Source organism: Phymastichus coffea, unplaced genomic scaffold, assembly GCF_024137745.1.
Source record: "Phymastichus coffea isolate CEN01 unplaced genomic scaffold, Cenicafe_Pcof_1.1 PCOF00118, whole genome shotgun sequence".
Classification (NCBI taxonomy): Eukaryota; Metazoa; Arthropoda; class Insecta; order Hymenoptera; family Eulophidae; genus Phymastichus; species Phymastichus coffea.
In genome coordinates, this window is record NW_026706929.1 from 200,838 (window position 1) to 226,834 (window position 25,997).

General features: G+C 48.8%; 2 protein-coding genes across 2 annotated transcripts in view; one reads left to right on the forward strand and one right to left on the reverse strand.

Annotated features, from left to right (window-relative positions):
* The window catches only part of LOC131670996 (neuroligin-4, X-linked-like), a 70,627-nt gene that overhangs the window by 20,387 nt on the left and 24,243 nt on the right, over nucleotides 1-25,997 (forward strand). The gene's annotated exons all lie outside the window — the stretch shown is intronic.
* LOC131670998 (AP-1 complex subunit mu-1) lies at nucleotides 22,277-24,505 on the reverse strand. Its single transcript, XM_058947088.1, has 2 exons — nucleotides 24,367-24,505; nucleotides 22,277-24,095 (listed from the first exon to the last, which is right to left on the reverse strand). The coding sequence occupies exon 2, from the start codon at nucleotides 24,074-24,076 to the stop codon at nucleotides 22,808-22,810; it is 1,269 nt and encodes a 422-aa protein (XP_058803071.1). The 5' UTR covers nucleotides 24,077-24,095; nucleotides 24,367-24,505; the 3' UTR covers nucleotides 22,277-22,807.

Sequence of the window (25,997 nt, forward strand, 5' to 3'; positions counted from 1 at the left end):
TGTAGATCAAACATTCAGTGGCGCAAATCCTCTTATAAATTCAAAGCGGCCGTCGCCTGGGCCACGGCGACAAGCGGGCTTCCGGCAAAAAGCATTGTCCTTGGAAGCTCGAAGCCCATATTCCGAGTAGCGAGCATGTCAGTCTATCCGTTTTACGAGGCCTCATAACTCGCACCGAGAGTGGCAAAAAAGCTGCTCTCTCGGTCGCGCGCAGCCGCCTAATCCGCGCTTTAGCAGCTCTCTCGCTCGACATCTGCCAGCACTCGCACTCGCGCAGGCTCGCGCGTCCGTAAAACGCGTCGCCAAATTCCGGCCTCGCCGGAGCGTGGAGGGGCCGACGGCGTGCATTGCGGTTACGCGCTCGCCAGCCTAATACCGCAGCCTCGGCCGCATATATATGAGCGGCGGTGAAGCGCCGTTTCCATCATACGCGCGCTGCCGATGTTTACTATTAATTAACGGTCTTTTAATCGAGGATGCGGCGCCACATCGCGACAAATTGGATCGGCTTAACGCCCCGCCCGCCCGACGCGCTTCATTTATCGTCCTCGCGCCTCCTCCACAAGTATCCACGAGCTTTGCCCGAGCGCGATATTTGGCCGGCGATGCGCCTCTCGTCTTGGCGATCGATCGGCCCGACCCGGCTATTTGCACTTTTTGCCCCGGCAGCCATTTAACGAGCGTTTCGCCGACGATGAAAGGAATTATACGCGCTTCGGTCAATTCGATTTGCAATCAATTATCCGCGATTTGACGCGCATGGTACTTTTTCATTTCCCGGCACTGCGTCAGGAGTCAACAATTGAGCCCGAGTTACACGATCCGTAAACCGAATTGGACCTCGCGTTTTCGGGCTTTTTGTTATCCAATTGATCATTATTAGCGTGAGATTCGAGCCGAAATACAGACGTGCTTATCGTTTAGCATTCGCTCGACCACACCGTAAGCAAGTTATTCGAGCAACTACGTGGACGCATGTAAATCTCATTATTGGATCGCCGATCAGAAAATCCGGTTTTTATCGTAAAATGCCCGAACGCTCGAGCTACTCTTTGTACAGAGTTTTCAGCAAAATCTGGCTGCAAGTATCTTTCCGATATTATAACATCGCGCACAGAGCGGTTTCCAGGGCACTTTCGTGCGCTGGGTAATTCCGTGGCAATATTACATCTCATCGGCGCAAGCGTCACGGCGTCAACGCGACCAAAAGGATATAAAGCAAGCGAAGGAAAAAGGGAAAAGTTTGGTCTCTCTCGCGAGAGGACAGTTTAATCCGGTGCACCTGCGTCGGCCTCGCGGGGCCGCAAGACCATGACGGCTAATCTTAGCGAATTTGCGATTCAAATGGACCCGATACGAGATAAATTATGAAGCGCGACTCTTCAACCGGTCGCTGGGACGGGCGACTAACACATCGGCAAGCGTCGTTGTAGAAGCCCGTCGATGTAACTAGAATGCGCCAGTCGGAGCAACTCGAAAATTAATCCGGTTAGGAGGTGAAGCGAGTCTCGCATTATACATATGTGGCGGAGTTTGCGGGAGCCTCCCAAGGGACGCCGTTGGCCCTCTCGCAATTTATGCGTAAACACGCGCGCGATCAAATAGCTGCGGCCCCACCCGCTACGCGTCGTCCTTCTCCGGCTGGCTGCTGGCATACTGCTGCTGTCGCACCAGCTCTATAATGCCAAATCGTCTTTGCTCGAGCACGGCCGAGCTTACGCTGCAAATGCGGCTGCTGCTGCTGCTATTGTCTTCGCTACGCTTCATTCTCTCTCGGCCTCGCGATCAAGACCGTACGCTCAACGAGTACGAACAGACTGGCTACGGTAAGGAGCTTTCGATGACAATCGGGTTAATTAATTATATCGGAAGAAGGCGCGGCTCTGGGACGCGATGCGGATCGCGTTTTCGCTGCTCTCGCTCGGCCAACGAGTGACGCGCGCCTAACGGCCGTTGCCAAAACTTGTCTTTCGCAAAGCCACGCAACAGCTAATTATGCTGCGAACGGCACAGCCACGCTTTGTGCGACTCCGGTTTCGCGCCCTTTTTCCCCTTTCCCCGCGGCTCCGGGCTCGAATAACTGCCAATCAAAATTGGACGCTTTGACGGCTCGAAAATACCGAGCGCGTGGCCAAACGCCGAGAAATTAGCGCGGCCGATAATCAAGCCCGGCGCGGCTTGATTATCGGCTTGGAGCCGAAAGAATCCAATTCCGAATTTCAAGACAAATAGGAAAATTCCAGGACTGATGGCGATTAATTAAATCCGTGCACTTACTCGGTCTCTCGCAAGACACGTTGAAATCCTGGAAATCTCGCATCCGCCTCCTCCGCGATTCTCTCTGGCTCGTGCACGCGCGCTGCTCTCTCGCGTAAATTACAGCACCGGCTCTTGAGAGGAGAAAGAGATCTGGGAATTCGCTGACGCGCTCCTGGACAAAAAAAGGAAAATACAAGCTGGAGTCCGAAATGGAGCTGTAAAAGCATACGAATTTGGCTGTATCTCTCTCTCACCCCGACCCCCTCTTCCTGACTCGGGACAATATTTTCCGTGCGTGTTTTCACGGAGACTGATTTGCTTTGACGGCTTTACCCTGGAACAGCACACGGCATTATGTCGAGTAGCTACTTCAAAGGTAAGAAAGCTCCGTCCGAGGGTTCGGCTTTGCTTTCATAAGGCACTCTTTTCATTATAGTCGTGATAGTAAAAGGATTCGTTCGCCGATGCGTAAGCCAAATAAACTCCCATAGATTCGCGCGTAATTCCCGAGAATAAGAAAATTGCTAATTACGCGCCTGGCAGACAATTGGAAATTTGCGCGCGCGATTACACCTGACGGGCGAGAAAATGAATTCGTTCGGCTCTTCTCGCTGCGCTGCCGCAACTTAATTGGACGAGAATATGAATGGTCGCATTCTCTCGTTTGTTTTTCCGGCCGATGAATTGGTATTCGTGAACTGTTAGAGCCGCTCGCAAACCTGGCGAAAGAGACAATGCGAAAAATCTTTAATAAAAAAGAGCAAATAAAGAAAATACAAAACATCCGGATAAAGGCCATGGGTAAAACTGGGAAAGCGAGCGAGGAGTATACATGAATTTTCCAGTCAGCTAATGCAGCTTTCAGTGATATCCACGAGCGCGCGCAGCTCTTTTCAAGTAAAAATTGAAGCGCACGTGTAAGCCGTCTTACCGACGAAATGGCCCCGGCTCTGCCTACTTTTTATCTCTCTCTCTCTCTCTCTCTCTCTCTCTCTCTCTCTCTCTCTCTCTCTCTCTCTCTCTCTCTCCCTGCCTCGACTAATAAGATCGAGATAATCGCTAACGCTGTAGGACAAAGGGATTTTCGGCCATTTGTGAAATGAGAGCGTACGGAATGAAAGCACACCGATCTTGCTTTGCGCGCGCCTCGCCGAAACTACGCTTTATTCTCTTTAGAGCGGAATGAAAAATCGAGGCATGCATTAATGATTAGCTGCGAACCGTTGGGAAATCAAACGCACATGAGTTTGTTGAACGTCAAAAGAAAGAGAGAGAGAGAGCGAGAGAGGGAGTGAGGGATGGTGGGAGGCGAGCTGACAGCTGAAGGGATAAAATAATTCAATGTCATTTGCAAGCCAATCCCTTTCAGACTCCTCAGTTTTTGCGCTGCCACTGAGCTTTCAGTATGAGAGAGCTTGAGAGATTAATTTTTATACTTTTCCGTTCTCGTATCTGGAATCGCATCAATTACACACGTCACAGGCATAACAACTACAAGCTCACGTACCGCTGGCTATTTTTCTGTTGCAGGTGAGCGTAAATTGGGCGTCGGCATTATTCGATGCTTTGCTGCTTTTACGAGTGAGTTTATTCGATAGAATGGAATCAATGGGCTTTTGTTGCTTCTCGCTGGGAAACCTGTCAATGCTAACTGCGACTACACGTTTGCAGACACACTTGCACAGTAGCGTCGAAATGCGCTCAATTTCACTGAAATGAGTGATCGGTTTAGCCGGAGCTCGTGGGATGCTGTATTGCAATTATAAATCTAATCAGATTACAGAAGCAGCGAGCTTAGCGGGCTTCGTTCCGCATTTGCGCAGCTCGCTGATGCTCTCGCCTGCGTCGCAATCAATTAGTCGGCGAACACAAGTCTCCGAAAACAAAATGCGCAAGCACTCGGCTGCGGAGAAAAGAGGAGGGGAGGGGGGAGGATATGACATCCGCGTCGATGAAATTGAGCTGGTCCAATCGGAACAGCGCCATTGGAATAAGAGCAACTCGCGAGCTTTCATAACTAGCTAGGAGTGCTTTAGCAAACTCTCCCCGCCAATTTGAAAAGAGGCTTCTTCTTTGCATTTCACTGCAAAACCCCGTTGATTATAAAGTTTGCACAAAGGAGCCTAATAACAAGCGCTCAACTGCCGCTTAGAGCCGGCCGGAAAAGAGTGAGGTTATTTAACGAATTTGGCTCCGTGTCGCGCACGAGCGATACCTCTCAGCCACCGCGAGTTAGAGAGAAAGAGAGAGAGAGAAAGAGAGAGAGAGAGAGAGAGAGAGAGAGAGAATGAGCGGCGACTTTACGACATAATTAAAATCTCCTTTTCGCGCTAGTCGTATCTCTCGCTCGCGTTCACGTCAAGCTTGCCCAGACTTTATGAATTACTCCATAACTCCTTAAGTATCTCACAAATAACTTTCTTAATTATTCCTACGTGATAGCTCTTCGCCCTCGTTCTCTCGTCGTCCCGCACTCTCTAGCATAATACACTGATTTATCTGGCTGTTTATCTCTCCTGCTGGACTCTACTTCGCGCGGAGGAAGCACCTTCTTATCTCGCGCTTTTGCCAGATATTGCACACCTGTATACCATCGGGCTGCATATACGCGAAACGAGCGACGCGGCCTCGGAAATTCATTTATCAGAGCACGGTCGTCTTTTGTTGCCGCCTCGTAAATTCTCATGGAACCCGAGGAAAAAACCGAAGTGAAAATAAACAATAAAAGTTTAATGAATAATAGGGCTCGAGTTGCTCGCAAAGTGTAAAGCACCTTTAAGTAGTACACTCTCAGTTTGGTCATACAACTTGAACTTTCTTTTATTTTAATGAAACTTTATCCTATAGTTAGGTACTTTGGTACTTTGCGAGCTTTTATTTGGCGCAGAGGGAACAATTTCATTTAAATTTCCGTATCGCGTCGGGCAGTTGTTTTTCTTTGGATTTTAAGCCATCGCGTATGCTTTGGCGATTGAGCGCGCGCGTTCATTGATCCAACTAATTAGATTTTCAGCGGATCAATTATTCAAACAATGGCCAGAGCATTCGGAATATAAATCGAGCTGCGCGAAAATTGAAGGCGAGTCACCGATAAATAAGAGGATCGATAGCGGGGGAAAGTTGACTAAGCACGTGGTTCAAGTAGTACAAGCTCAATTTGGTAGGACAGCGGTCCCAGCAGTATTCAAGTGAAACTCAACCGACAGCGGCCGCACGATCAACTCGGCGAGCGCGAGTTCCAAATCAATTACACCCGGCGTGTCCCGCGAGACGAGTATAGGGGAGCGTACAGCACACACGACAGAAACAGCGAAGCGCTGATAGGTGAGTTACTCGCACAGCTCAAAATAAAGCGCGTAAGATGGGGCTCGAATTCGGCTGCAGCAAGGAAGAGGTAGGGCGAGAGGCTCCGCGGCCATTTCGCGAGGGCAGCGATTTATTGACCGCGTGCTTGCGCCTACGCCCGACCAACCTTCGCTCCCTCTGCGCGAGACGTTGCACTCGCCCCCCCCGGCACTCTCGAGACGCCTGAAGAGCTTCCGTTGGCGAGTAATTGTCACCGCTTGTATTTTTCATGAGACCGAGCTGCAGATTTGTGGGCTTTTTATACGATAAGACGCGGGGGATAAGGGGCCGCGGCAGCTTTTAAAACATTGCTCGATTTGTAGGACCCCCACCTTCCTTTCGTCCGCGACTAGTGTCCGGATTACTACCTGCGAGAGTGGCATGCGCTCTCTCTTCTCTGAGAGCACAGGATAAGATTTATACAATGCCCCGGCTTTGCACAGTGTCACCTTTCACGACAAATATCCTGCCTTAGCCTTTTCTCCGAGAGACGTTGCTCGCGCTCACTTCGAAAACAAAAACAAGTTTCCTACCCGAAAGTACATTCGATTGAATTCGCAAATTGCTTTATTATACGTGGCCCGGAAAGATATTGAACGACAAGCGGGTGTCTTGCTGATATTGGTCCTGGTAACGAAGTGATATGTTTCTTCGGGCACGTGTGCCGCGCCGTAAAACATTTTCGCCAAGCTACGCGCGCTACGTCGAGAGTTTTTGTTTTTCAAAGCAAACAAGCCTGTAAAATAATTATCCCTTCGGAGGAAAATCGTTGGAAAGGGGAGGGGGCGGTGGTGAACTGGAGTGTTGCGGTTGCAGGATTAACGATAGTTCTCATGCGGTGCATTCAGGCAGCGAAACTCGGAAGTTAAAACTTGTTGTAAATTATTAACAGGCTTTCGGGTCGTTTTAAAACAATAGGAAACAGCATTAAAGACCGTGGCTGGATTTCGGCGCTGACTCTTCAGCCTCGCCCCTCCTGCTGTCGGCTGGCAATAATGAATTAGCCAAACGAGCTCGACTGCACTGCCGCTGCTTCTGGCGCTGCTCGGTTGGATTATCAAAATTCAGGTCGGCGAATGGAAGCGTACATACTGCAGGTGGACCGGCTAGCTGCATGCGGCACGGCGGGGGGGGGGCGACTGGGCGGAAGGGGCCGTTAACCGCGGCGCTTCCTCGCGTGCGGCTTTAATCACCGGAGACGTCGTTAAATACAAATTAGCTCGCGTGCTCGGCCCATCGACCTCTTGCCCCCCCACCTCCTCGGCTCTTTTGCCTAGCCAAACTTTCCGAGCTTACGCGTCGACGCGAAAAATCCGAACGGTTCTGTTCTGATATAGCGCGAGGCCAACGAAAAGCGCAGATGCCTCAGCTAGCTCGTTTAATTCTCCTTTATCGCTCGAGTATGTGCTAATGCCTCTTTACTCATAAGCTCCGCCGAGAGCTCGGGCGATAACTGAGAGATGGCGGCAATTCGATGAACGACTTTAAGAGCGTTGGCGCCTGCTTGACGCACATAATAGGATGTAATGAAGAAGATTTGACGAGTTCGCGAGTGTCAGTCCAGCGAAGCAGTTGCACTTATAACGAGGGCGATCGATATAGGTATATATATATATATATATATATATCAAGGAGGACGTATGCGGCGCGCTCAATGTGAAGCTTTTCAAGCTATTTTTAATGACGTTCGCTTTGCTCACTCGACGTTTATTCTTTATAAAGAGGAGCTCATTTTCGCCTTTCAATCGGGAATAGCGAATCAATAAACTAACGAAGCTGCTCGTTTTCTCGCGAGTCGCGCGATCGTGCCTTCCGCGGAATGAAATATTCTCGAAATGTCTTAAGCCGTTTAATTGTAATTGAGCTCGCTTTTCTTTCTTATCGAATGACCATATAGCCTGAAAAATATTCGTTATCGCGAAGAATAAGTAACAGCATGTTCAAACAATTATTTGCCGAGGCGTTTGACTTTAATAGGGATAATCGCACGGATAATATGAGAGATAAAGTAACGAGCATCAATCTGGCATCAACTCGTGAGCTTTAGCTACGAGCTCCCGAGTATAGAAGCCTTGAAAAAATAAATCTCGACGGGAAAGCCGCAACCACAACAGAAAATCCGGACTGCGGGAGGGTAGAGCGACGCACTCGGCTGCTCGGGGCCATTAATTAAGGCCTCTAACCGGTACTTTAACTGGCAACTGCTCGCCGTTAGAGGTGGGAGGAGGATGGTGTGGAAGCGGAGGGGGGAGAACGGCTATAGCTGCTTTATTTTATTCGGTTCACCTGGCCAACGAGGCCAAACGAAATGCTCCTCCGAGCGGCCCTCGCAAGGGCTAACAGTGGAGAAGAGAAGAGAAAAGACAACCGCAGACCGTAAATACGCCCGAAAACACGGGCGCGCGCGTGCGGGGCGCTTTCTCTTGGCGTGCAGCGCGCGAGCCCCGGGCTCGGCGCTGAAAGCATCTCGGAATAATGTTGGCCGATCGCCCGTAATGACTTCGGTTTATTCCCCCGGACGAAGCGCCATCAACCGACTACGGAGCCCGGCTTTGCCGATCGTTTCGTTAGCGCGCCGCGCTCGCGCTGTTAACAAGACAAAAAGTACAGTTGCACCGGCTTCTTAAATCATAGCGAGCGAGCGCGCCCATTAAAGCTCCATACGAGGCGGCACTCGATAAATACTCGCCCTCCGCGTACGGATTAGAGCGGAAAAAAGCTGCGCGGCGTCGTTACGATAAATCCAGTTGAGAGAAAAGAGAGGGAGAGAAAGAGAGAAGCGAACAATATGCTGCGCGCCAGCCGAGAAATTGGATTCGCTGGTGAGCTACTCGCGGCTCGAATCGAACACGCAATCTTTGAGCGCTCGATCGATGAGGCTTTGCACTAATTACGCGGAGACGCGCGGCGAGCTAACTGCGAGATTAAAGCGTGTAGGCGTACGGGAGAAGCCGCTCGCGGCTCGGCGGGGGATTCGCCCAATAAAGCCCGAACCGCCCTCGTCGCCGCGACTCTGCTAGCGCTCGAGGCCTTACCGCGGACGGTCCGTAGGCGAGCAGTCGATGGTCTCCGCGACTTGTCAGTTGTCTAGTGCCAATACGCCGGCTGCCTCTCTGCTTTTATGACCGGCGCGGACTTGCCCCTTCGAGTTAGTTAGTTTCTCGACTGCTCGTGACGAGAGATCCAGAAGAGAGAGAAATTGTTCGAGATGTTTTGCCAAGGCAACTTGATATTGATTGCGTTGCGCGTTGCCTTGCCGCGCGCTCAAGTAGTTTCGCTGGAATTTCGCGTTTGTTCGTCGCGTAAAAACCAGTGCTCGGTTGGCGCCGCGCACCACGTGTGTGCCGGGCGGCCTCGCAATTCACGCTTTACCCGACCAGTTAAAAGTTACGATTGCCTGAAAATTTAACGTATCATTAAAACGCAGTTTGCGCCGACTTCAATTTTAGTACTTCGCTATTCACATCAGAGATGCGACGGAATTCTAAACGTAAATTATGAACGCGATGAAATCAATTTACCAAACTGCTGGAAAATATAATTACGAGCACAGTTTTTCAGCTGAAAAAATGAACATCTTTTGGCGGGATGTCGTCTCTACTCATTACGAAGCATTTGACTCGTTTTCGAGAAATGAAGTTCCGTAGCAGCTAGAAAAACGCAAAGTAACTGTGATCGCCGAGAAAGCAAATAATCACAGCGCTCAATACAGACAGTTGATGAAATTAGTATATCTTGTCCCATCGGCCGCAGTACACTCAATAGAAAGACGAGAGAGGGACAGAGAGAGAGAGAGAGAGAGAGAGAGAGAGAGAGAGAGAGAGAGAGAGAGAGAAAACGACAGAGACAGACAGACAGAGCGAAAGTACAAGGATCCGCTAGAAAGACAGTGAAAAAGAAGCCACTTAGCCGCGTCTAAAAGGGCCAATCCATAAAGAATCGCGCTCCTTTGCTAAAGAAACGGCAGTGATGCATAATAGAGTGGCTCCGGTGCGATGAGTAATGTATCACACCTGGAGAGCTCAATTTCTCAGAACAAGTTACAAATCGCATCGCGTGCGCAAATAAGCACTGCTGGGTCGACACATCTAGCACAAAGGGCGCGCGCGCGCGCGCAGGTCGCTCGCCTCGCCTTATCTGTTCCTTCAGCGCGCAGCTTGTAGCGCGGGCTTGCGGCGCACAATGCGGCGTCCGTGTATCGAGTGGCCACGAGTTGGCCCAAATGGAGCTCCGCCGGCGCCCGCCGCGTACAACGTCTTTTGTGCCCGCGCCCACGGGAGATCATGTCGGCGAGCTGCCGCCTCGGCGACTTCATCAATTTCGAATGAAGCTCTTCCGTGCCTCTCGGTCCGCTGCAGTTTCGAGTCATTTTCAATTTGAGCGCGCGTCGAGTCCGCAGCTGGCGCATCGCGCTACGCGTCGATCGAGAAACTTGACGCCGCCGTTGCGCGACAGCCTTTGATGAATTTGTATGCTTCGAAAGGAAGTTGAAGTTCGACGTTGCCTAGCTATATGAAATATACCGATACGAAAAATACCGATCGCGACTCTCAACCGGCGTGCATCGGCTGAATAGCCTTTGCTCGATGAAAAGCCGACTGCATTGGTACACCCATCAAAGAGCATGTGTCGCATGATTGCGAATACACCTGATAGCACGCATTGCATCACGGCGTTGAAAGGCGCAGGAGGTAAGAGTCAAGGCTCTCTCTCTCTCTCTCCCTCGCCGTCTCAGCGGAGAATTTCGCACAAAAGCCCCCTGGCGAAAAGTAGCCAGCTCAAAGTAGGTTCTGCGAGCTGTGCGCTTTCACTTAGATAAAATATCCCGTTGGCCAGGTCCTGCCCGCAGCTGCCTGCCGATAACAGCTCTCCCCGAAGGATTTGCCTCTCGCGCGGGCTCTCCCACGGCAAAGCCCCGCTACGCTGCCACCGTGTACCTACCTAGCGCGCGTCCTCGACAAGTGAGGTCTCGTCGCGGATGTTTGCTCTTGGATAAATCTCTCGTACTTTGGTACTTTGGCGGGACTTTCGCAAATAGCCGTAAATCAAAGCGAACGGCGGACCCTCGCGCGTCTCCTCGCCCATTCTGTCACTTCGACGATCACGCGAGTGGCTGACTTTTCATATCGATCTGTCTCGCGCCGAGGCGGCGCGCCGGCCCGCCAGCGCGGCTTACGCCTCCGAGCGTCTTCGGCAAACTACCAGCCAAAGCACGCCGTGCACTCCCGCCGTCCCTCCTCCTTCCCGCGGCCGACAACCTCGAGCAAGCTTATTGAATCTGCCACGGCGAGCCGAGCCAAATCTGCTTCAGTCTCGCCTTCTGGATTTCCAGATTCGAGTCGGCTGTTTGCGCTTGCTCGCTTTCTCCTCGGCGCATGGTTTTTGCCTCTTTCCTCGGCCTCTTTCGCCGCTCCTCATTGATATGTTTATCGACTGAATTTGCCGAGACGGATATACCGGACATTCCGCGAGCGAGACGACTTGTACGAGTACAGCTCGCCTTGTAGCGCTCGCTAGAATTGCAAAATGATCTTCCGGAGGAGCAATTAAAAGTTTTAGTTGCGTCAGTTGAGTTGAGTGCGCGCAACGAGGCGCGAACGATCGCAATGAATAAGAGCGACTAGCAAGTAAACAAGACGAATCGAGAAGTCGATACATCTGGCAAGACAAAGTTGCAATTCCGAGAAAAGATGAGTCGAGAGCCGCGCGGGAGAACCGGGTAAAATAATGAGCGAGGTACGCTTTCATCGGAGGGCGAAGGTATGAATGGGCGTACTAACGAAAGTCAGTAGCGAGCGCCTCGAGTATATAACAAGGCCCGCAATGGGCAACGAAGCGCGGGGCTGGCATTTTATATCGAGCCAGCGGCGAGAGCTCGCGGCCAAACGTAATTTACGTATGGGCTGCGCGGTACAGTCCCAGTGTCCGAGTGATACACTTCCGTGGGGGCTGCAGTGGCGCGCGCGACGCCGCCAGAGAGGCAGCAGTGCGTTGACTCGGCGCGCGCGTTCCACTTTCTTTCTGTCGGACAAGAATCCAATAACCGATAACGAATCGGCCTTTTTCGATAAATGCGCTCTCTCTGGCTCGCTCCCCGCGGACGAGCAGTGATAACAAGAGGGAAAAGGCACGTCTTCTTTGCTTTTCTGCCTTAATTCCCTTTTTTCTTTCATCCCCTTTCATCCTCTTTCTTCCGCTGCTTTGTTCTCCGTTGTAAATATAAAAGGGATCTAATGTTACCGTTCGCGTGATTTTCGTTTTTGGCCCCTTTTTTCGTCTTTTCCCTCGCTCCTCGCTCTCTTTTTCCGCGGGACGGAATGCGCGACTTGCCGGATATTGATTTTTCAGTCGTACTTTTGTTGCGTGCAGCCTTGTCAAATCCTCAGATTGGATAAACAAAAAGTAAGAATAAGAAAGCCCGAGCAGCTCGAGACAACGTCACGCACCAATCATTGTCGATCGCGCGCATCAGGCTCACCTCTACGACGGCATTCTTTTCGGGCAGGCTTTCCTCCGAAACGGCGAAGCAGCGTGCCAAGCAAAATGCCAGATGATAACCGCTCCACGTACATCGCTGGAGAGCGGTATTTCCTCATCTAGTCGCATAGATGTTGCGATAGGATACAGCCCTATTGGCAGTTTTCACAGGGCCAGCCGGCGGATATACATGCGCGGGGCACGAGTAGTGCGGCTCCGAGTTCGGTCGGCCATACGCCGAGGGATTGTTGGCTTATTAGTTTTCGTGGTCACCGAGCTCTTCGAGATCCAATGCGATCGCTCGGCAGCGATCTAGCCGCGGCCAAATTACCGCGGGCTGCTCATCGCCGTCGGCTATAAAGTGGAGAGTCCGCCGCGAGGGGAAAGAGCAGCGTCCGGCCGACGTAAGAACGGCGCGGGTTACACGTGACATTGGCTTTACGAGTGGCCGTAAAGATCGGCACTCCCGTGGTAAGCTTGGTGCGCGCGTCAGCGTATATTTCACGCGGCCCCCGCGGGCCTGGATGCGGTAGGGGCGCGCGCATTTGCCAGTGCGCGCTTCGGCTAATTAAGTCCTCCGTCGTAGCGCGAGAGGAACCGCGGCTAGGTCTCTTGGTTTAATGGAAGTAAGCCGGCAACGCCGTGGCCGCCGCGAAAAACGCGAAGGCAGCAGTCGAATTTGGGCTGGTAGCGAGCGAAAATCCCGCCTTTGCCGATGCGCACCAGCGACGCGAGAAAAAGCGTCTCGCATCGGCGCTCGTCTATCGCGCGAGAAGCCTTCGGGGAATCGATCGATATTCCTTGGCGACACGGGCAACGCGTTGTACGCGCGCACTGCCTATCCCCGAGTCGCGCGCTTTTTCTATCCGTCTCGACGGCGCTCGGCAGCGAAAAATGCTAATTCCCGTATAAATTTGGTCGCTAACTTGCCGCCGAAATCACGTGTATGTTTACGTGTACGCTCTCGCACTACGAAGCTGTTTAATTATGGATACTCGGGCGGGAGCTCGGCAAAAGACTAATTATGATGTTTTGCAAGCCCGCGGCGGGCAGAGCTGCGGGGAGCTCGTATGTCTCCGGCGCTGGCAATTTCGTCGGATTGTTTGTTGGGTTTTTGGAAGTGGCAGCGCCGCTCTGGCTGGCAGCAAACTTTCCGCGAGTGTTTCAACATTTTTTCCCGTCAAGTTCCACCGGGACGCCGCTTATTTTTGTAGGCAAGCTGGTAGCGGCATGTTTGACTTGTTACCGCCACTCGGTGCTCTTGACACTGAGTTCTGTATTCATGAAATCCAAGCAGCCCAACAATGGCTGCATCAAGTGCAGCGGTAATTGAATAGAAACAAGGCTGTCCGAGTCATTCGGCAGAGAGTGTCGCGGTTTGCAAAATGTGCTTGGCGACAAGCCAGAAATAAAAAATACTGCGATATGCGATAGTCGGTATGCGCCGGAACAACAAACATTGTAAAAGCTAGCGAAAGCTTTTTGTTTGCGTCGGGCAAAAAGGCAACGCGCAAAGACGCCTCGGCACAGATATCAGCTTTCGCGCGCTACTTTGCTAATGCGAAAGCAAATTGCCGATTAGATTATATCATAGTATGAGTACACGCAGATGCAGCAGTTCTTTCTTGTGTTCTTTCTCCTTCTCTCTCGCACACAAAGAGCCACTACTGACATAATTCTAACTAAAACACGGTGCAACGGGCTGGATGGGCGCGTATATATTGGTCGAGCGGCGATAACACAAAGGCCAGCGAGCTCGCGCGCGGTCTGGGCAACGAGAGCGGAGATCGCGCCGGAGAAGCCAATTAGCGTACGGCCAAGGAGCTATTATGCTCGGGACGCTGCATTAATTGCTCCCAGCTCCGCGAATGGCGTTCGCTCCGACGGCGTGCCCTTCCCCCTCTCCGTGCGATGCGCGCCTTTTTTCCTCGCGCGCCTCGTTAACCGCGGATATGGGATCGCCGTGACCGGTAACGAGGATGCAACGTGCATCACGTTCGACCTTGCTGCGAAACGGAACGTGTCCCGGACGTCTTCGGATGTACCTTCAATGGGCGTTACAATCGTCAGCGCGCTTTCGGCGGCGAAAAGCCAGGTGACTTATAGCTTTCAGAGACTACACAACCGGTCGGAATCGCGGCTGTGAGCCAGTCGCTGTGCCTGTCAGTCGCCTTTCGTTGATTTTCACGAGCGGAGTGGCTTGCGCCATCCGCCCCGCCTCGCTAGCTTCCAGACACATTTGTTGCTCGGCGCTACGCGGAGAGCTAATTATTTGATGTGCAAGCCGAGAGAGAGAGAGAGAGAGAGAGAGTATAAACATCAAGGAGGCGTCTGCTCGCGCGCAGCGCATACATAACAGCGAGTTATCAACGCGGTAGGCAAGGTCGCGGCGTGCCGCGGTAAGCTAGCCTCGTGCAACTAATTAATTAGTTCGGCTATTTTATACCCGTATTAAGACGCATTCGTGCGTCAACTGACGCCCCAACTCGCGCTACGCTGAGTTTATACGTCATCCGTTATCAAGGATACGTCCCTGTTCGCTGACAGGATAGCTTCCCCGTATCACTTGATAAGCAGTTTCTATTCCCGGCGCTCGCGTACTTCAACCCATTTCATCCGGCGCCTGTTTTCCAAATGTCCTTCCGGAATTTTTACCTTCGAGACGAGACAAGCCATGTCGCTGAAAGAGTCACGATTTTAAAAATTATTCACGAGCCAAACGTGTTCCGGGCGCGCGTTAAGGACCTTTCCCGAGCATAAATCCATGTGAAAGCGAAGTCGACAACTAATTTTTCGCTCGCACATGAATATTCAGGTGGGTGGGTGGGTGGGGGGGGGGGGAGACGCACTAGACGCGCGGGAATAGCAATTGCATATCCGATTATCTCGGCTAAATGGGGAATGATTCGCCGCTCGCTAATGGAAACAAGTAACTCGGTTATACGGGCGCACGAGGCGCGCGCGTGGCGTGAAAAAAGAAAAGGAGTGGGCAACTGTAAAACGCCACGGCGGAGCGCGCGTATTGTCATTTTACCGACATAACAATGCCATCGTTCGAGGCTTCCCCGTCTTATTACTCTCGGCGAAACAAAAGTCGTAATTTTTTTTCTCTCGCAAATCGTCGCGCGCGAGAAAATGCATAAAAAGCTCGTGTAATTCGTCAAGATCAGCTCGCCCGGTATAGACAAAAAACGGGTGGGGGGGGATGAGAATAAGAGAGAGGGTTCCCGTGGGCGCGAGCACGGAAAAAAGGGACGAGAGCAGCACGAGAGAGGTTTAATGATTGGAGCCCTCGCGCGCTGTCGCTGACTAATGCGGAGCGCGCGCAAGAGAAAAATGTCAAGAGGCCCAGCTCGCGCCTTATTTAAATATTTCATCCGAGCGCTTAAGGACATCCGTAATCCTCGGGCTTTTTTCCCGCGCACCCAAGTTTGAATAAATAATTACTCGTGAATTATTGGCCAAACGGCGCATATTTCCGTCAATGCGCTCCCGGCCGAGCCAACATCTCGCACGCTCCATCGGTTCTTTTACCTTTCCGCGAGAGCTTCGATTGCATTTGCAACGGCGAAGCAGTTGGCAGCGCGCGTCTCGAGTTATCGTCGGAGGCTCCTCGACGGTTAATATTGACCTCGCACTCTCGCACGTCATCGGCAGCCATGAGACACTGTCGCGTCCCCGACGGAGGAAATTACCCGGTCGGATTTGCGGCTAGCGACCACGGAAAATCGAAAAGCGGGAATTTAAGCGCAAAGATTTTGATACCGTGGGTGCGACGGTACTTTTTTTCACGTGTTACCCAAGCGCGTCGCTTGGATAAACACAAAAATGATAGGCCGCTGCACAGTTAGATTTGGCGATAAAGTGAAAGCGAGATTTATCGTCGTTCTTTTCTTTTTTTTTTTTTTTTTGTCATGTGTGAACTATGAAAGGTTTGTAAGCACTCCAGGACAGCGTTATTGTTTTTTATCGTTGTTGAAATTATTTTTTTTCTCCGCCGTATTTTCGGTTCGACAATTTGCTCGCGCAGTAGCGATTTCGTAAAATAGCTTCAGAATCAGGCCAGATATAGCATGTCAAAATCACTTTGATGCGAGGCTGTAGTTACACAGCACGGCCTTTGAAGCTTACTAGCGTTTGACGTCACAAAGGAACTCTGACGCGATATAGCTTTGGCAATTTCGATCTGACCTCTTTTAATTGTTTTTCTTCTAATCTCAAAGTAATTGAAACGCGGACTTAGCCTTCTTTGACTGGGAAGATTGAGAGCACAGCGCGCGAGCTTCGCCTAGTGTATCAATCAATTTGCTTTGCGACTCGACGGAGTGTAGTAAATTAGCCGGTAACGGAATCGTCGCATGCCGACAGAATTGGATTTTATCGAGGGAATAGCGAGAGCGCGCAGCGGTGTCTGGTGTGCCAATGCAAAAGTATGAAAAGCCGAGGATCGAGTCAATGGGGCGTGCAACGCTGGAGGCAGAAATATCGAAAGTAAGATGATCGATATGGGGCGTGCATTGTTGGTGCACGCATGGATTGGCGCTGCCGTGCCGAGCAGAGCAGCGAGTGGTCGGAGGGCCATCGATACGCGCCGATAGGTGAATTATCGCGCGCTCGCGAGCCGAGCGATGATAAACCCCGCGCGGCTGTAATGTGCGCAATCAATGCCGCGCAGCGACGCCGCGACCTGTTCCCGAGCGGGCGCTCAATTAATGAATCAGCGCATTCAAGGGGATTTTGTTCGAAGCGTTTCGACGAGCTTTCTCACCTCGAGACACAATGCCCGTCCGCCAATTGTACGTACCCGCCGGCGTACGTCGCGCGAACGGCACCTAAGCCTGCGAAATCTCGTTTGGCGAGCAATTAACAAATGCGCGCGCGATCCGGCGATCCGTTTGCGCGAGGCTCCCAACTCTCAACTCGGGGCGCCAGATCGAGAAAGTTCAAGGCGAGAGAAGCTTGTTGTTCCAAGTTCTCAGTCGCGGAGCCGCTGCTTTATCGGACAATGCGCAGACGCTCGTTAATGCGTATTGTTGCCGCTGCCCTGCGAAAGCTAATGAAATTAATTTAAATATAGTGCCGCCGCCACTTCCACTCGCAAACTGACCTGCGCAAATCGTTCCTATACTCCAACTGTCAAAGATAATGTGCATCTCTTATCGAGCGGTCCGCATGCACTTGGCGAATCGACGAACGTTATTCGTTGCTGGAAAGCCCTCCATTTGCCTATTGGCTGAGTGGCGAAGCGAATCGCACATCGACGAAGGTGAATGCATCACTTCAATAAATTGAAGTGCCCAACGCAACCAGCGACCTGAGCAGCAACGGCGGGGCAGCGAGTGCGTGCGATCGGAAATTGCGTTCGTTTGCTCGTGAGTAAGTGGCTGCGAGGAGCTCTGTCTCTCTCTCTCTCTCTCTCTCTCTCTCTCTCTCTAAGTGAAATTTAATCGCGGCAGATGCAATTACAATAGCGAACAAAGCCGCGCGCGACCATTCCGAAAGTACTAAGCCTCAAGATCGTTTTTCGCCGGCGCGCCACTCTCCATGCCCCGCACAGATTCTGCGGCGACCGAAGGAATTTAATCTCCGGCAGGCATTTTAATCTCGACCGGTTGGTGTGCTGCGAACTGGGCGAGCTTTTAATGACCCATCCTCGGTTTCCACGCGCCATTAAAGCGCCGCCTCGTGAAGAATCGAGGCTCGCGGGCAAACAAAAAAAACACCAACTCGCGCGTAATACTATTGACCGACGAGTCGCCGATCCAGCAGCCAACCTGACGGAGTGCACTCGAACGATCCCGCAGCGAAATAATCGAGAACGGATCGAGCTTTAATTGCACACCTATCAACCTCGAGAGCTAGTTCATGTACCGGTCAAAGGGTCAATCGAATTACTCTCGTCCTAGTAGGGAGCTTCCCCTTCGACCTCTCCATCGCGAACACTGTCTTGCCCCTCAACTGTCTCATTTCATTTGCCACCCCCCCTTCTTTTCACTGCCAACGCTTTCGGGCGCTATTTATCGACGCGATTGTTACGACGACGAAGAGTCTTGGTAGAAACAACGAAAGGCGCCGTTCGTTTTTCTTCGACTCCGGGCGGTTCTTTTTCCTCCTCAGTTGGTGCGGCTGCGAGGAGAAAAGAAAGTAACGATAACGATCAAAGGACTCGAACGTTTCAACGTGATCTGGGCCGCGCGTGGAATATTCAATTGTGTCGTGAATTTTAACGTTGGCAGCGGAAGACGAGAATCCGTCAGAGCTCGGCCAGCTTCACATTAATTATGAATTTCTCTTTAATTCTCGATTCTGTATAATGCCAGGTAATCTGAGGTTTCAAATTCAATGATATCTCCGCTGAATGATTTAGCTAGACAAAACGTCGAGCGTTCATTGACCACTGCATAATAACCGGATTTTCAGCTGCATTGTCAAATTATCCATAGTTTTCCGTCTATTTGCTTATCAGGCTGCGTGATTTAAATTATTAGCAACCTCCGAATAGACCTCTTAATAGGCGCATCTACGATCAATTCTTATACATGCAATATGTTATTCCGATAATTTGTCATTTTTGTTTCTCTATTATTAATTGGCACGCTCGTTTTATTCGGCCCGTGCACGTTGCGGACGTGCATTGATCAGCCATGAGCTTAGCAGTGCATTCCTGTAAATTAGTCGAGAACGATGGGAAAATCAGCCGCGACGAAGTTGGAGCGCACGGCAAATCGATGATCGAAACGGAACCGAAATAAGGTACAGAGGTAGACTGGGAGGACAGACAGGCGGGCGAATTGAAACGGCAGAAATAATGAAAGCAGCGAAAAATTGACGAGAATTCGCGCCCTCGCAGACCAATACTGGCAAGAGAGCGCGCGACAGACGCACCGGCTGTCAGCTGAGGAAACTCGCGCGGCCATCTGACTTTTTTCTCGCCGACCGTGTCCAACTGTTCTTCGCGCTTGATTATCCCGCGCTAAGCCATAAGCCGCTATACCGACTGGACTGCTCTCTTGTCGATTCGGCGCGAACGATTCACCGGCTTTAATGCATTATCCATGCCAAATTTTCATGAGACAGTGATTAATCGTGTTTCGAATCGCGGCTCGTCATACCCAGAACAAACAAGTCTGTTCGATCGATCGACATGTACAGCACGCGAGGTCTGATTTCTGCAACGAGAATTGCAATCTTTACGACACGAAAATAATCATTGCATGTTCTTTTGATATCTCGCCCTTTACGTAGACTAATTTATCAAACAAAATTAAAAAAAATAGCCACGAATATGCGCTATGGTTGAGCTTTGCATGCTTTGAATACTTGAAATCTTGTAAATTCCGTGCGCTCGTTATAATTTTATCTATTTAACATTTACTAAATTAGAACACGCATTTTATATTATTACTTTTCCCGTTAATTATCCCTGGATTATGAATTTCTCAATTACTATACTATGAGTGTGAATAATGGCACTAAATTATTCATCATCTCCAATTATGGATTCACGCATATAAATTCCGAATGAACGTTAACTTGCAATTGCGTTAATTGAAAACTCATTTATATCGTTTCAAAGTCAACATCGATCTTATAACAGCTTGATAATCAAAATCAGTCATCATCTGTGATAATTGTGAATCCAAATGCAAACTACTGCTATCGCCAAGGCTCCGGCTTTCCATGCTAAAAAGGCTAAGCAACTAGATTTCGCAGCTCCTCGCTGAAAGAAAGCGCGACAAAGCCAAGAGCTATAGCACTTATACTGTTTCGCTGAGCGTTTTAATCACGAGAAGACGCGGAAACGGACGAATTGAAGAAAGAATCGCTTGCATCTTTAGGAGAACCAGAGAGAAAGAGAAAGAGGTCCGGACATATCCAGTGATCGATGCGCTGCGAAGCCAAAAGCTCGCGAAGGATTTTCGACTTTAATTTGAAAAGAACGCGTTGCATTTTCAATAGATAGATTTACGTGGATTCTCGCCAGATATCTCATTTGAATATACATGTGTCAACAAGCCGACGGCGCACCAGCATTTCCGGGATCGAGCTGTTGTTTTTCTTCTCCTCGTAAATTTTATCTCGCGTTTACGGCCATCAAACTCGCGTCAGTGCAAGTGCCCGTGATTGATCGCGTGACATAAAGTCCGTTCGAAATTATGCCATTCCAAGGTGGAGCTCCTTCTCTCTCCTCTCTCTCCCCACTCTCTCTCTCTCTCTCCTCTGGCGCTCTCTTGCCGCGATATAAAACGGACATAAAAGACGACCATCCTGTCTCGAACTCGACTTTCTCCTTTTTCCCTCAGACTATACTGCGTAGAGAGGACCCTCAAGCTTTCACTGGTTTCGCTTGCGACCTCTAGACACTTTTTTTTCTACCCCGGATAATTTCCAAGTTTTAATTAAGATTTCATCAATTATCGCGTTGGATCGATTTCCAAAGAGACGCCGCCCTCTCTCTCTCTCTCTCTTTTCCAAAGCAAGTTAAATTTGAAAACTTTCGACTCGCTCGTGTTTACTTTTTTCCCTCCGACAAGCATCGACCTATTGGATAAATCGAGCGCACGCGCGACTGTTTTTAATCAGGGCTCGTTCACTCGCGCAGTGCAATCGTAAGCTATAATACTTTGGAATGCGGTATAAAATCTAAACTCGATTGAATGTTGGGCGCGCTTATAGCGCTCTCTCTTCCGTCCGTTCACCTTGAGCTTGCGGATAGTTGGCGTGGGCCATAAACGGAGCAGCCGCGAGGCTAACGCTCGCGAATAATAGTCGTCGGACGGGAGACGCGCGCCAGCTCCGATCGTTTGAATGTTTTCGCGCCTCTCGCGGAGCGAGGAGGTTCGTTTGTCAAAGCGACGGAAGTATCGATCCGACCGCCGGCATTATTTCCTTTGATTTATACGACGCTGCCCTGGCTCAAAGCACTCGCTCGCGTCGCTTCGCTCATACACGGATAAGCGGACACGTACACGTACACAGAGACGAGAAAAGCCCGATAGCGCCTTTTTCGTTTCTACAAATGCGACGAATAATCCGCTATGATATCACCAGATACGACTATTCATTCTCTTTCTTTCTCTCTTTCTCTCTTTGCTATATGCCAAGAGAGGACGGATATGAAAGAGACATCGCTACGACCTTTTTGAAGAATATATGATCGACTAGTTATCCTCGTTTGTCCCTCGCGCATTTCTCTTTCTTCTATTTGACAAATGCCAAACGCGTTTAGATCGCTAATAAAGTCAATATATTTCAATTAATCTGCATTAATATTTGATGGAGTCGTCAGCCGTGAATAGCAACCGAATTCATATGTCCACGGTACAATATATCAATAATTAATTACAAATTAAAATTGAATCAAAAACGAATTGTGAGCATTTTGAAAATGATTAAAGCTTTGGCAAGCTTTATTTTCTATGCGCGCATAAATAAACGTTAATCGAGCTTCGTTAATGATAGCACGCGCGCACATTTGCAAATTAATTACTGGCGTCGATGCATTCAAATCGCCAGCCAAAATTAAAAAAACAATAAATAAAAAGCGAAACACAAACGGAAATGCGCCGGCCGGTGAAATTGCAAAGGCCAGCATTGGCAGGTAGGCGCTCGCGCGCAGCACTCGGGAGGTAATTGAAAGCGAGTTAAATCCATTAAAATGGCAATATCGAAAAACGTCGGCGTTGAAAATTGAATCGCGGCCGATAATTGGCGAACAATGGGAGAAGGAGGGGGGGGGGCGCGTGGGTCAGAATGAATCGAGCCTTAATCCCTCGTCGCGCACCAGTGGCACCAGTTGACTAGATCGCAGACGAGAGCTCCTTCGTCCAGCTATCCGTCTGTGAAAAGGGAGCCTAGATAAATAGATAGATGAGATGAAAGGAGAGAATAAAAAGATGGGGCGAAAAGAAATTCCGAATTCCTGTCCTCCTGGCGGATGCATCCCATTACTCGGCTCCGCAATCGAGTGGCCAAAGCTTGCTGGCAAATTTGCTTTTTCTATTAGTTGAGTCAGATAAATCTCCGCGAATTACTTTGGCCCCCTTTCCCTTCCTTTCTCATTCTATTTTAAGGAGAATTCGCTCATGATTTATCTGTGAGGAGAGGACAGGGGAAATGGGGCAAATCTATAAGACTCCTCAACTGATCTGAGAATAAATGGCAATCAGTAAATTAAACAGCGCACAGCTCTAGTTTCAATTAAAAATTTATTATCTTTTTCGATACATTAATTACAGATTCCAATGCTAATCGCATCGGTAATAACAATACGTCGCTCATCGCAATAGTCACTTGGCGGCCTGATGGCATTAATACTATATAGCGAACATGACTTACAGCAAAAGCTCGAAATCGAGTTGCCTTGCATGGAATGGAATTTTTTCCATATGTACAACATGAAAAATTGTGTCTGTTGATTGGTCTGTCAGTCACGCCAACCTAGCGCCCTACGTTTTTTTTTGTTTTGCTTTTCTTGCAATTTTACTCAATAACAACAATAACATCTAAAAAGCCTTCTATCATTCTTTTAAACAATCTGTGCGGCTGAAATAAACGACCAATAAAAGTAATAGGCGCGAATCAATAATAGGATACTTCTTAAAAATACAGATTATATCACTTGTGTATCGATTCAGCATTTAATGCAACTGTTTTTCATAGATATAAATTCAATGAAATAATCGAAGAAATCATTCAAACATTAAAAAAAAACTTTTGAAATTCTTCAATTGGTTCTCAACTGATAGTCACCATTCTGTGTGATGTATCGAACCCATGGCAAGGCTTGGTATCCACTCTTTTCTATAATCTTGAGATACCTCACTTGAATTCCTGACGTAGTAAAATAAGGAATCTCAAACTTGACTTGGATAGGTGGTTTACCTTCGACATCTTCCCCAACGACAGATGGCAGGCCAAAGTGTGCTCTCATTAAGTATTCTTTACCACCAGGAAATGATTTTATGGACCATGTAATTGCACTCTGCTCTGGAGAATATTTGACACTACCAATGGTGGTTTTGAATTTTGGAGAATCAGCGTCATTTGGCACAGGAATGACAATTTCCACATTGTTAGCTGTTGATCTCCTCTTGAACTGAGACCTTGCTTTAACCATGTATTCGACTCTGCTGTGTGCATGTCTTTCAATTACTGACTCGATCCAGATAAGAGGTTTAACATGAGTATTTAGTCGATATGACATCAATTCAAATTCTCCATCAGGTGGAATAAATGATATAGTTCTATCATTCTCAAACCTAGAGAGCCTAACACATTGATGGAACTTGACATCTTCTAATTCAACAGACTTCGACTTGCCACGTCCAGTGGACTCAAACAAAACCTTATCGTTCAATCCTAATCGAAGCTCTGGCATACCAGATAGGTAAACTCTCATCTTTATAGCTCCCACAATCTCTGAGCTTAACACATTTCCATTTGCATTTGCTAATAAATTTACAGACTCAATAACATCCAAAAACACCTCATTTTTCCTATACTTTATACCCTCGGACCTCCATGACACAGCATTTGTTACTGCCATTGGAATTCTTGGTTGAATTTCCAGCTTGTGTCCTTCTTGTGTTATATATTCTTGCAATATCTTACTGTCTGTAGTCTGAGGGTACCCAAAATCAAGCAATTCATCCAGCAACTCATAAATTACAACAAAATTGTCTCTGATACTTTCTTCCTCAAGTTCCTTGAAGTATTCTTGCATAACGTGTACCACTTTGTGAAGAAACACAAACACCAGAGATATATTTGCATTCTTCTTGGTGATAGATACTAGGTATAAATTGTTGTATTTAATGTAAGAATAAGTACATTCAGGCGTTTGAATGATGGGTGTTAAATTGCCCTCCTCTTCCCTCTCCATCACCAGGGGCATAAATTTTTCTATGACTCCTGCCTCTATGTCTCCACGGTAGTTCCTGGAGATCAGTACTTTACCCTTCACATCCAAGATAAATATCGCCGAAGTTGACATATTTGCTTGAGTTTTTCACCTGCAACAGTCAAAGTACAACACATATCAGTCATTCGAATGATAGGTTATGTTGGCTATTAAAATGTTGCTATTTATCTAGATTTATCTCATAGATAAAAACCAATAGATGACACACGAGTCCACAATAGCATTAAAAAGGAACGTACAGCCCCGATGAGTTAGGGGTGATGAAACTTGTCAAAGGTCTATGACCGCTACGTCACGAACACCCACATGCACGCATTGCAGTGACGCACCTGCCACACCTTAGGAAATCAATGACAACGTACCTTTATACCGAACGAAAGCAGTTCAATGAAACATAAGCAGCGATGAGCAAGACCATCAAAACGAGAAATTACGCGACGTCCAGATGCCACAGCAGCATCAACAATCCAACTCCACACAGCAGCGACCGCGCCGACGGTCTGAAGTGATACGCGAGATGTGGGATGTGGGTGTTCGCTGGCTGCGTTGGTCGAGTGCAGCGCATGCGCGCAACTTGACTCGAGACTTATCGACCGCGAGGGCGCAACTTTAAAATTTTCGGAGTAGGGACGAGTGACGACCCGCGGGGAGACGGCGGCTCTGGCTCGCTCTGCTGTTGCTTTGCTTCATGTGTGTGTGCATATTGCACTACTCTTGGAACGAGCTTGGATGTACAGCAGTTTGAGTGGCTGCTCTGCTGTTACTCTGCTCTGCTGCGGGCTGACCTCAGACTACAGAATTGTCTACTTGCGACATATTTCGCTAAGCTCAGCTTCGCCGGCATTTTTAAGCAAACTTCTTGGCCTTTTATTGGATTTTCACAGTACTCTTATCAAAGCAAAATACTTTTGAAACTACTCCTCCAACTTCAAAATAATATAATACGTTTTTATTCAGTTCGTCTCGAATGAAAAACAACTGCGAGGAACAGTCTTATAAAAAAGCTCGGTTTTTTATTTCGAGCGATTGCAGAAAAGCACCGTTTCCGGCAAATTAGATATTACATGATTTTATATTGCGCTTCTAATATTTTTGAAATGCTCGTGAACTAGTCTTTCGTTCGCCTCCCGAATTTCACATTCTAAAAATGAATATTTATTTCGTTTCCACCGAAAAAAAAACCAACTATCGTAAATTCAATGTAACATGAATGTTCGTCAGCCGTCGCGAAATGTTATTCGTTGCTTTATTACAAAGGCAAACAAAGAGCATTGTCTAGTCCCTTAACATTGCAATTGGATAAAGTTTTGAATTTGATTCGATTGTTAGTCAGATTACTAGTTGGAAAATTCAAAGAAAAAAATATCGAAGTGCATACCAATTATTGACTAAACAAAAGAAGCAGCTATTAATTTGCTCTCCGTTGAACAAATAACGGTTAAATTTAGGATATAAAGTTCGGTTTAATTGTTGAGCGTAGAGCTTTCATTTCATAATGAGACTGCCGAGCTTTACGTTATTTATAAGATCGAGCGCGAGGGTGCCAGGACGAAAGAGAAAATAAACTATTACTCGGTTAAATTTAACGATGGGTAACGGAATTGATATGAAAGGCTGTCATCCCGTCTCATTCGGTTTAACATCGCGAGAAGCAACACTCGCTCGGAGAGCTAACAACTTTGCTCGAGCGCATGCGAGAAAAAGCGAGCGGTTCGGAGAAAGTCGCTCAAGTATGCAAGTTCTCTGAGCCGGCAACTATTAAATTGTCTGCATCCATTTGTCGGCTTGCCGACGTCGAAAGGAACCGCTGTTTTTTAAATATTCATCCACTCTCATTTCTCTCGCGCTCCTCTCCCTTTTTCTCTCTCTATTTCTCTCTCTTATCGTGTCCGCGACGAGAGGGGTTGCGAGGGCGAGGGAGAATTTCATTGGCACAGGGGCGGCAATTATCAGCGAGCGACGTCTCCACGAGTTTCGACAGTCGGGGAAAGTG